The 11,120-nt window shown below is 45.6% G+C and overlaps 4 protein-coding genes across 4 annotated transcripts; all 4 read left to right on the top strand.

Moving 5' to 3' along the window:
* Positions 1-659: 659 nt before the first annotated feature.
* SERLADRAFT_386423 (uncharacterized protein) lies at positions 660-1,047 on the top strand (the record flags this gene model as incomplete). Its single annotated transcript, XM_007317102.1, has 1 exon — positions 660-1,047. A coding segment is annotated over one exon (265 nt), but the record flags the coding sequence as incomplete, so codon positions are not given.
* Positions 1,048-2,477: 1,430 nt separating this feature from the next.
* SERLADRAFT_448100 (uncharacterized protein) lies at positions 2,478-3,798 on the top strand (the record flags this gene model as incomplete). Its single annotated transcript, XM_007317101.1, has 5 exons — positions 2,478-2,616; positions 2,677-2,774; positions 2,826-2,869; positions 2,920-3,352; positions 3,414-3,798. The coding sequence occupies 5 exons, from the start codon at positions 2,497-2,499 to the stop codon at positions 3,757-3,759; spliced, it is 1,041 nt and encodes a 346-aa protein (XP_007317163.1).
* A 748-nt stretch (positions 3,799-4,546) lies between these two features.
* Positions 4,547-7,067, top strand: SERLADRAFT_386418 (uncharacterized protein; the record flags this gene model as incomplete). Its single annotated transcript, XM_007317100.1, has 13 exons — positions 4,547-4,746; positions 4,795-4,837; positions 4,892-4,975; positions 5,024-5,206; positions 5,263-5,366; positions 5,553-5,643; positions 5,702-5,721; positions 5,774-6,086; positions 6,201-6,488; positions 6,540-6,594; positions 6,646-6,726; positions 6,785-6,862; positions 6,919-7,067. The coding sequence occupies 13 exons, from the start codon at positions 4,547-4,549 to the stop codon at positions 7,065-7,067; spliced, it is 1,689 nt and encodes a 562-aa protein (XP_007317162.1).
* A 1,241-nt stretch (positions 7,068-8,308) lies between these two features.
* On the top strand, positions 8,309-10,850 carry SERLADRAFT_436811 (uncharacterized protein; the record flags this gene model as incomplete). The annotated part of the gene is made up of 15 exons (XM_007317099.1): positions 8,309-8,514; positions 8,562-8,604; positions 8,656-8,739; positions 8,795-8,977; positions 9,028-9,131; positions 9,215-9,238; positions 9,315-9,405; positions 9,463-9,482; positions 9,533-9,841; positions 9,896-9,902; positions 9,957-10,244; positions 10,303-10,357; positions 10,409-10,489; positions 10,563-10,640; positions 10,702-10,850. The coding sequence occupies 15 exons, from the start codon at positions 8,309-8,311 to the stop codon at positions 10,848-10,850; spliced, it is 1,722 nt and encodes a 573-aa protein (XP_007317161.1).
* Positions 10,851-11,120: the final 270 nt, after the last annotated feature.

Below are 11,120 nucleotides of genomic sequence, written 5' to 3'. Positions count from 1 at the left end.
ATCGGACCTTTCCGCATCCAAGAAAAGATCTCTCCGGTAAACTACCGATTATCGTTACCTCCCCATTGGAGGATACACAACGTTTTCCACGCATCCCTCTTAACCCCGTATACCGAAACCGACACTCACAGACCGAACTTTATCCAACCACCACCTGACCTTATCAACGAAGAAGAAGAATACGAAGTAGAAAGTATTCTTAGACACAAACCCTGGAAACGCGGACGCCGTTACCTGATCAAATAGTGCCATTACCCTCATTCTGAAAACTCATGGGAACCAGAAGAACACCTGACCAATGCTGCGGAGATACTGGAAGCCTATAAGAGAGATCACAAACTGCGTTGAAGAGACAACCACCCCCACCACCACCAATCCTCTGTCTCTCAAAACACACAACATGTCTACTTCTCACTCTACCGGCTTCCCCATCACCACCTACTCTGTACCCGGCGAAGCCAACATGCTAGCCGACAAACGAGTGTCCTTTGCCCGAGGGCAACGACACAACCAGGCTGACGTCTCTGACGCCATAGAATTAATGTCAGCCAAAAACGCCCACGTCTATCTATTTCGTGAAACAGAAAAACGCTATCCCGATGCGTACCACGCTCTTTCTTCCCTATATACCTTCCTTAACATAGACCTCGTGGCTGACGAACTCCTAAAAGCCATAGGCTCACTACATTCGTTGGAAAACGAGCATTCGCGGCACAACAATCAGGACTCGAGTATCTGTCGGGCACTCCGGATGGAAAAGTTAGTTTTGGAATCTTTGGAACGACGCTTGAGGATGAACTCCTTGAGTGGGCAGACGGACGCGGCAAAGGCATATTTGGAATTAGGCGGGAAGATCTTGCTAACCGAAGCGCGCACGCGGATAGAGCGAGACGGCTATACGAGTACTCCTCCACCCGGTTTGTCCCGCCGGTCCCCATTACACCCAGATCAGATCAGTGTTACCCCGGAGCTCACCTACCCCACCGCTACCCCACAACCTCCGCCCACCCAGTTAGCGGAAAAATACATTCCCACCGTCCCAACCAGCCCGACCTCACAAGGGTCGAACCCCTCCAGTCCCCGTTCCACTGGGTCGAACCCAGAACCACTACCACCGCAGTCACCTCTGCCTCGACCGGTACCAAACGCCCAAACCCGTCGCCTGACGAAACGACGAGGAGCCCGACTAGGCCGACAAGAAGTGATACTCCAGATCCCCGCCGTCAGAACTCCATCGAATCGGCAATCTCATACGTCGAAGAGTCCGAAAGACAGTCCGCCTGGTGTAACGCACAGGCCTGAGACCGGCTCCCCTTCCAATCCAATCAACGTAGATGACGCCGACATGATCGACCAATTGTACGCGGGAACGTACAACCTGGGAGATGACAATCCCCCCACTCCCAAATCCGACACCTCGTCCAATACCCGACAAAAGTACCACCAAGGTGTTCGCGACAACGCTCCTTACTGTCAAAACTGCGGTTGGAGTGATCATCGTACATATTACTGCAAAGCTTACTACTGCCCCGACTGCGATAGACGCGCACCAGGGCATAGTTTCAATTGGTGCCCTATTCGTAGGGAAAACGAAGACAGGATTCTGATGGAGGGATTACATGGAGATGTCAGCTACGACGACAGCTACAACATGGATGGCGAGGGTACCAAATTTCGGTGAAATTTGAAGCAAGTAAGGGGGTAATGTTACGATTTGTCTATCTATATTACGGACTACTCATTTCTCTTTACTCATCGGTTATACCATCGGACCGATGACTCACATCCCTCACGTACACTTCCGCTCCTCTCGCATTTCTATTACTTTGTATAGTACTCAGTCCTCAACGGACAGACCTACCCTAGATAGGACGTAACTCCTATCGCCGACTTACTTCTCTATAAATACGCTTGTAACAGTAGTAGTATTCTCCAATACGATTCTACGCAGTTCAAGCTTACAAAGCTAGAACTTCCAAGATCAGACTTCCATACGGAAGAAGACCAACAACCGTTGGAATCCCTCTATTCAGAATTACATCCTCGAACTTGTCTTCGGATAAGTCTCTTTGAACAAACCCGACGAACCCTCAGACTTTGTTAAGCACTTTGTGCGTAACACAAAGCCCATAAACAAGTTCCGTGGAATCTGGGAGGATTGTGTGTTAGTTTGTTTTTGTGTGTGGTTTTCTAACAACAGTTCTCATCATCGACACCGATCACAGAGACGAGTTACTGCATTGCAGTCTTGTTCTTGATAAACCGTGCCAACAAAACGGTGTACATTGCAGTGCAACTGTATCGGGGAGCTGTGAATATGCCTAGGCCTTCACCTGAACACCATGATGTTTACAGCGTGGGTACCCATCATAAGCTATCTATTTATTTGATGTCAAAAGAGCCTGAATCCTTCTGTGAAAATTTTCACCTCGTTTCGCAGTAGGAGTCCACTTTCCCAAAAATCACACTTTTGAAACACCTCAACAACCGAGCTTCATGCCGTCCAGTATCAACGTCACAGAGTTGCTTAATCCGTATACACCAATGGCTTTTTTGCCACCAGACCTCGCTTTTCAGGAGCAAACCTCAAGTTATGTTCTTGTCGGTGCAGCTGGTGTCAGTCTCTCAGTTGATCAAGCACTTTTGTGACTTTTCTGATCTCTCACCGTCTGTTAGGCCATGGTTTGGGATATACTTACAAATATAAATAGTGACTATAAGCTTCTGTTCAAACAGAGGATTGGTCTGCCTACCATTGTATATTTTATTTCCAGGTATGGTGGGACCTCGAGACATACTTATCTTATTATTCTGACTCCAAACAGAATTGCAGCACTCTTCTACGTTCTGATAAGCACCATCTTTGATTGCCAGTATCTAGATTTTTGACACTTTATTGAGGCTGATAGTTTGCGATAGCTGCTCCTGTGGGCCGCTGCAGTATATATCAAGGAGCAATCAATGTCTCATATCCCATCACTGTTCCTGCCACATCATTACTGTTTTTCTTCCGCATTCGTGCAATATTCACTGGGAACAACTATATCATCTCGTTTTTCTTTGCCTTGTGGCTGGCAGTTCTTGGAGGTTCATTAACTCTTCTCAAGGGTGTCCGGGCTAGCACCATTGGCCCAACTCAGTACTGTATTAACTCTGTTATAGAGCCTTACGTTGGGGCTACTGTTATTATGCCTCTTGTTCACGACACGCTCGTGTTTCTTGCCATTTCATGGTGTCTCGTCTCAAATAGCCATATCAATTATAATGCCACAAGTCGGTGGAAGGCACTATCTGGCCACTACCTTCCTAACTTCTCAAAATCCCTCTTGCGAGATGGCCAACTGTACTATTTGTGAGTAGCAAGTTGTCAATCCATTGTTGTGTAAATGGTACTCAGACTTGGCCTTGATCAGGATCACTGTGGGCGGTAATCTATTGACCACCATTATGGTCTTTGTTCCCTCAGTTTCCGTGCCTTATCGCACAATGTTCACCGTTCCTAATGTGATGTTGACCAATGCCATGGCCTGTCATGTCTTTCGAAGCACCAAAATTGACCTCATCAGAGGTTCAGCGTACAGGGAAGATTCAAACCGCAGCACCCTTCCACTGGCATTCAGAGGTCCCACTCTTCACAGTAATGTGGTGGACCCAACCCACACACTGGATTTTGCTTTGACAGATGTGCAAGCCAAAACGACTGGGCGCATAATGCCCACAGATTCAGCATCGACCTCAAAGGCACTATCTCCAATATAAATACTGATACCGACTTACTGACTGGTGTATGCCCGTATTAGTATACGTAAAAAAGAATGGCTACCAATTATGAATATATTGATCGTAGAGTAAATTTCTTATCTGTGAACAATGCCAATGTGAGAGGCGAAAGACTCATCATCTACGCATTTTTTTTCTTCTGGTCGCAACTCACGATTGTACAGTACGCTAATACTTACAAGTGACCAGATCAGTTGAACTCCATCGTGACGGTGGCGTTTACGGAGCCGCGACGGCGTAAAACCGTGAACACCACTGGCAATAACTTGAAGCCACGGTCTACTTTCTCAAGTCTGATCTTCGTCTTATCTCTAGCTTTACAGTTTACGAAGGCTCAAGGATTCTGCGATGTGAAGACAGCCTGGACTACGAACTTGACTGGGTATCGTGACGCGATTGTCGGAGCATTCGTCCAAAACTTCCATCATGGACCTTGACGGCGTTCCATTGGCATTTCCTCTACGAGCTGAGTATCACAAAGGTCAGGTTCCTATCATAACAGTAACACCTTACTTACGAAACCTTGGCTCCAATTACTCCGTGGTATCCAAATGAGAATCCGAGCAAACTATTTTTTGCAATATTCTGTATCGTGACCTCTAAGGCGTCTAATCTGCGTTCTTTTGGTGTACACGGGGTGTCACCAGACAGTCATACGTGATCTCTCGTTGTCAGCTTTCCTCCGCACTCAAAAAACCATGAAGACTCACTTTTCTGTGCTTTGCTAATATCTGTTCTTCGCGTCCCTTGCCACTATCGAGGTGAAATGAAGTCTGCATCCGAACCTACTCGCGAACCCGACTCAGCGATAGACGAAAAGCTTCATATTGATGGCAGAGAAGTCGCGATTGAACACACTTCCTCAGATTTTGATGCAGAAGTAGCAAGCAAGACGCTATCACTCCGAGGTTTCTGGTTGAAGGCTGCTTTGACTTTCGTTTCTGGGACTGGTTTTGCACTCTTCGGGTAAGCCTTTCTCTATCGTTAAATACTTGCATACATCAACTTCAGAAGGTACGATGAGGGTGTCATGTCAGCTCTGCTTACAGCTGGGCAGGTAGGTTGTATACTTTCCCCCTTTCAGTGCAGTACTGAGATGAAATTAATTAAGTTCGAGAAAATGTTCCCAGAGGTCGTTGTAGATGCGAGTCATCCTAACCATGCAACGCTGCAGAGTCTTGTCGCGGCCATTTATGTGAGTTTTATTTTCGACCGGTTTTCATTCACGGTAACACCTTTCCAGGAAGTTGGATGCCTGGTTGGCGCCTTATCGAATTTATGGATTGGGGATCGCCTCGGTCGTCGGAAAACTATTGCTCTGGGAGGGACTATAATGATAATAGGTGCCATCTTACAGACCGCTTCATACAGCTATGCACAACTTGTTGTTGCTCGTATTATCACTGGATTGGGTAATGGCTTGAATGTCTGTGCATTTACATAATTCCTGTGCTGTGGTAACTGATACGGCCACACTCGCAGACTTCAACGGTACCAACATACCAAGCGGAGTGCTCTCCATCAGGACAACGGGGCGGTTTCATCATGCTTCAAGGAAGTCTCGTTACTTTCGGTGTTACGATTTCGTGAGTTTGTACCTCATTATTAGTCAGGAGGAATACTCACCAGTTGCTAATAAAGCTACGTGAGTAAACTGAACATTACTTTTAAAGCGGTACCTACTGACTGCAATGTGAAAAGTGGTTAGATCTTGCCTTGTAAGCCTTTTGTCTTACCACCTGTCATAGTGGAGTCACCCCAGCGTGATGCAGGTATTCAAAGTCTAATTCGTCCGCTCAATGGCGAGTCCCGATATCAATCCAAATTGTATTCGCCCTGATTATGGTTGTGTCAATCGGTTTTGTACGTCAGGTCATTCTATTTGCATGTTCACCCTAACACTTTGCGTTAAATCATATAGCTCCCCGAGTCGCCAAGGTGGTATGTCATAAGTAGTAATATTTACACCTTCGCTCTTTTGACACGGACCTAGGTTGATGAAACACGGGCATGAGGCAGAAGCCATGGCCGTTATATCAGCGTTCGAAGACAAGCCACCTTCCGATCCTGGTGTTCAACTCACATTCCATGCAATTCGCGAAGCAGTAGAGAAGGAAGGGCGGGTAACTCCACCTACAAACCACAAAATCTCGGAGCATAAGACTGCAATTGACAAGGGAGGGGATAATGTTTCGCTCAAAGAACTTTTCGGCGGAGGTCGAAGTCAAAACGCGCGAAGAGTAGTTTTAGCCTTTACGTCCCAATGTTTTCAACAAATTACAGGGATCAACGTGGTGATATTGTACGTTACTCGCCACTGGTTTACTAAATCGTTACTGACAAAATCTGCAATATAGCTACGCTGTAAGTATTCTTATTCTTATACCTCAGACTATTGTGATAGAACTAGACCCCATTAGACCATCTTATTTCAAAATTTAGGCCTATCTGATGTCGATTCACGCATAGTCGCTGCCTCTATGGGAACCCAATACTTTTTATTCTCGTTACTCGCCATCGCTCTTATTGATCGAGTGGGGCGACGACGACTTATGCTCTTTGGGGCAAGTGGTCTTTGCATTGTGATGTTGTTGCTAGGCGTACTGGGAAGTATAGCTAATAAGGCAGCAAACACTGCGGGTGTCGTGCTGATATTTATATACTTGGACATATTTTCACTTGGATGGCTTGGAATGACTTGGTTGTATGTGAGTATGAGATCCTTGTCCAAGGCCTTGTGCTAACGACCTCTTTATTAGCCTGCAGAAATCTCTGGCTTGAGAATAAGAGCACAGTCAACGTCGTTGTCAACTGGTAGGTGTGAGATACCAAGTTTAATGGTCATGAATACTCACGAGGGAGTAGCATCGAATTGGATATTCAACTTCGTTGTGGTGATGGTAACCGGGCCTTCCTTCAACAACATAAGCTGGAGAACCTACATAGGTTGGTTGGCATGGGTCTGAGACAATATCAAATCTGACTCTTTCTCCCCGTTGCGAAGTGTTCGCTGCGCTCAACGCATTTATAGTACCATGTGTGTACTTCTTCTTTCCCGAGACCTCCGGCCGCTCTCTCGAAGGTAATTTAGCATTCTCAGATACGATTCTCCGATATTGACGGAATGGTATTGTACAGACGTCGACGTTATATTTGCTTTAGCTCACAACGAAGGTGTCTCACCTGTCACCGTATCCTTGCGAAAAGATGTCCCCCTCGCAGGGACTCCCGAGGCAGACAGGATATTGGGCATCGAACCTAGAACCACTCGGAATGGAGTCGAATGATAGATACATGCGCGATGTTTCTCACCAATTTCTTAAACCATAAACGAGCAATTCGAGGACTTGGCTCAATTTTCGGTACAGACCAAGCGTTCATACTTTGAGAATTATATGGCTTCAGAAATGCTGTAGACGTATCTTTTCTACAAAGGCATTCACAATGTCAGAAATATCAGTTCATGCACAACTCTCGGCTTGATTTTTGCACAATGATCGGCGGACAATACTCTGTATGTTCCGATTGGAATCCACAGCCAGAAGGTATCATGCTATTTGCGAAAAGCCCGGCGTATCTTTCGACAGTCTGGCAGTGGACTCATATGCCGTAGTGTCTTGGTGAGTGTCACCAATGATAGAAGATAGATAAGTAACTCATGTATCTCCATGACTCGGCCATGATTTTTCGAAGAATAAAAAACCCACAAGACAGACTTCGGAATGATTCAAATGGATGTTAGTGGATAATAGAGACTACCCAGCATAGCGCATCCAAATTTCTAAGGAAGAAAGCAGTTGACCCCCTGTCCCTTGCCTTGCGTTATGATAACGGTCCTGATCTTCCCATAATCTAGGCGCGAGTTTTACAGGGTAATTATTCGGCTGGTGACAGACGGTGAGTTCTACACTTGATAGGGCGGTTGTTTTCCTGCGAACATTAAGTCACTCATGTAGAACAATGCGGGTCGTTGAAACTGTGGTGCATACAGTATAAAACCCAGGAAAGTTGGCGCGCGTCTTTAATTGGCGGTGTTTGGCAAATTACTAATCCATTAGTTAGGGCCTCCTGGTCAATAACATACTTATACAATCGATATTTGTGCCATACTCCGTTTCTTGAATCTAAACGTTAACTAGTTAACTCGCTGCGCAAGAATCCTCGGAGGCCTTGATATGATTTTGATTGTTTAGTTGCCGTTCGTCCAAAACAAGCCACAGTATACGTTCTTGGCACGGGTCACAAAGTGTGACTAACGTCTTCCCCCTGAATCGAACAGTCAATGGGAATGCTCATGCTCCAAAGTATCCAACTGGGAATCTGTATGGAGTCACTGGTCCAGGTAACTGTATTGTGATCCTTTTGTGATCCTAAAGGCGTCTAAACGTTGTTCTTTTCCTAGTCAGCAGACATACCTACGTGATGTTGCGTTATCATCTTTTTGCCAGCTTCAAAACCCGATGAAGAGTACGGCACTTTTCTCGAATTCTTGTTCTCTTCTCTTCTAGCATCTTGCCGACGACGAAAGATGGACCCTTCTCCAAAGCATACTCGTGAACCCGACTTACCAGTAGATGAAAGCTCTCGTACCAGCGGAAACATGAAAGAAGGCCACTCAGATATTTCTTCCTCGGACTTTGAGGTAGAAGTTGCAGCAAATGCACTTTCTCTTCGGGGCTTCTGGTTAAAAGTTTCCTTGACTCTTGTCGCTGGGACAGGTTTTACGCTCTTCGGGTAAAATCACCATCATCGCGATTGGCCATTTTACTGAGCGTTGAAAGGTATGATGCAGGGGTTATGTCTGCGCTACTTACGGCTGGACAAGTATGTCACGAATCCTTTCAAGAGCCAACATGATACTGAAACGAAATTTAGTTTGAAAAAGTCTTTCCACAAGTCATTGTAGAAGCTAGTCATCCTAACCATGCAACATTGCAAAGCTTTGTTGGAGCAATCTATGTTAGTTTTTTTTTTTTCAACGTTTTCTATTCCACCGAGCTTGTTTCTTTTTTAGTCTGGTGGCTGCTTATTTGGTGCATTGTTAACTTCATGGATTGGAGACTGGCTTGGTCGTCGACGAACCATAGTTTTGGGAGGAACTATATTAATAATAGGCGCCATCTTACAAACCGCATCGTACAGCTATGCGCAGCTTGTGGTTGCTCGTATCGTCACAGGGTTTGGGAATGGCGTAACCGTCCGTCTCATTCTTGAACTAGGGCTAGAAACAGGCTGACACGGCTGCAGACATCGACTGTACCAACATATCATGCCGAGTGCTCTCCAGCTGGACAACGCGGTAGTTTTATCATGATTGAAGGGAGTCTTCTCACCCTCGGTGTTGCTGCCTCGTGAGCATTTTTAATTTTCCCTGTTAGAAATACGTAATAACCTGTGGTGATCAAGTTATGTGAGCACTTGGATCATTGTCTAGTCATGCATATGATCTTACCGTTCTGTGAGCAGTGGATAGATTTTGCTTTGCAAGTCTTGTTCCATTCGTCAAGGATGGTCTTTTGAACAATATAGTACAGGTATGGTCAATCTGATTCGTCCGCCCAATGGCGAGTCCCAGAGTCGATTCAAATTGTTTTCGCTCTCGTTGTAGTTATATGGATCGTATTCGTGCGTCGGACTAACTTTCACTCATTTCATTTTCATCCATGCTGTTCTTTCTCTCAGCTTCCGGAATCACCTAGATGGTATTTGTTATACATTATTCTCTCGTCCATTAAATATAACGTCTTAATAGGCTCATGAAACACGGGCGAGAAGCACAAGCCATGGCCATCATTTCAGCATTTGAAGATAAACCATCGTCAGATCCTGGTGTTCAGCTCACGTTCCATGCGATGCGCGAGGCTGTCGCTAAAGAAGGTTCGATACTTCCAAGAGGAGATTCCAAGTCTCCAGAAGATAAGGCAACGACAGGCAGGAGACGTGGAAATGCTACGTTCAAAGAAATTTTTACTGGAGGACGGAGCCAAAATTTTCGAAGGGTAGCATTAGGTTCAGTTGCTCAGATTTTCCAACAAATAACAGGAATTGCTGTGGTTATATTGTTCGTAACTTCGTTTGTGCTAAAATGATTTACTCACAAGTTATGGATTAACAGTTACGCTGTGTGTATCTCCCTGTCATCCTTCCAACTCCCTAACGGTGTTAACTCCTGCTAGGCCATTCTTTTTCAAACTTTAGGTCTTTCCGATGTCACCTCACGTTTAGTGGCTGGTTGCATGGGAACTCAATATTTTCTTTTCTCACTTACCGCCATCCCTCTCATTGATCGGGTAGGACGTCGGCCACTCATGCTCGCTTGCGCAGGTGGCCTTTGTATAACGATGTTGCTATTAGCCGTACTGGGAAGTATAGGGAGTAAGATAGCAAATACCGTGAGCGTCGTATTGGTATTCATATACCTGGACATATTTTCTCTTGGATGGCTTGGGATGACTTGGCTGTATGTGAGTACATTGATATTCCTTGCTGAAGAATAGTGTTGACGAGATTCATTCCTACTAGCCCGCGGAGATCGCTGGCTTGAGAGTAAGAGCATATGCAACGTCATTGGCGACTGGTATACATGTAGCCCTCTCATCGTTGAGATATATACTCAAACCGGTGTTAGCGTCGAATTGGACGTTCAACTTTATTATTATCATGGTCACAGGCCCAGCATTTCAAAATATTGGCTGGAAAACATACATAGGTGAGTATCTTGCACGGTGGACGCGAAGTTTCATTCCATAAAGGCTCACTATTCATCTATTGTTGCTACTTAGCGTTCGCTGTTCTGAATGCGTTCATGGTCCCTTGCGTCTATTTCTTCTTTCCAGAGACCGCCGGCCGTTCACTCGAAGGTAAGCTTCATTTGAAAGGTCGCATAGAGCCATTAACAGGATTCGATGTCGACGACTGTAGACCTTGATGTTGTATTCGCCTTAGCCTATATTGAAGGGGTCTCACCAGTTTCAGTATCCTTACGAAAAGATGTTCCACTCGCAGGGACCCCCGAAGCTGACAGAATCTTGGGGATCGAATGTAGCTCTGTTGAAAAAGTCGCCATATAACGTGTTTGGGCCACATTCGCAAATATTCCCGCATGCATCGATATTGTGTAATACTAGCGATTGAAGTCTGCCTGATGTTTCATCTCAGATAAATGACTAGCACTGGCCATCCATGGCCGAGGTAAGACGAGCAAACGGTGGTGGCGTTATGCAGGTGTTCCTATCAAACTGGTGGGATAACCTGGGACAGATTTCAAGTTAGTCAAAAGTGTATAGCATTGGCAAACAATGATACCCAGGACGCGAAGATAGCAGTGGTATCATAGGCTG

Source organism: Serpula lacrymans (genome assembly GCF_000218685.1).
Source record: "Serpula lacrymans var. lacrymans S7.9 unplaced genomic scaffold SERLAscaffold_5, whole genome shotgun sequence".
NCBI classification, from domain to species: domain Eukaryota; kingdom Fungi; phylum Basidiomycota; class Agaricomycetes; order Boletales; family Serpulaceae; genus Serpula; species Serpula lacrymans.
The sequence above is the reverse complement of the archived record's forward strand: the minus strand, read 5'-3'. Positions and strand labels throughout refer to the sequence as shown.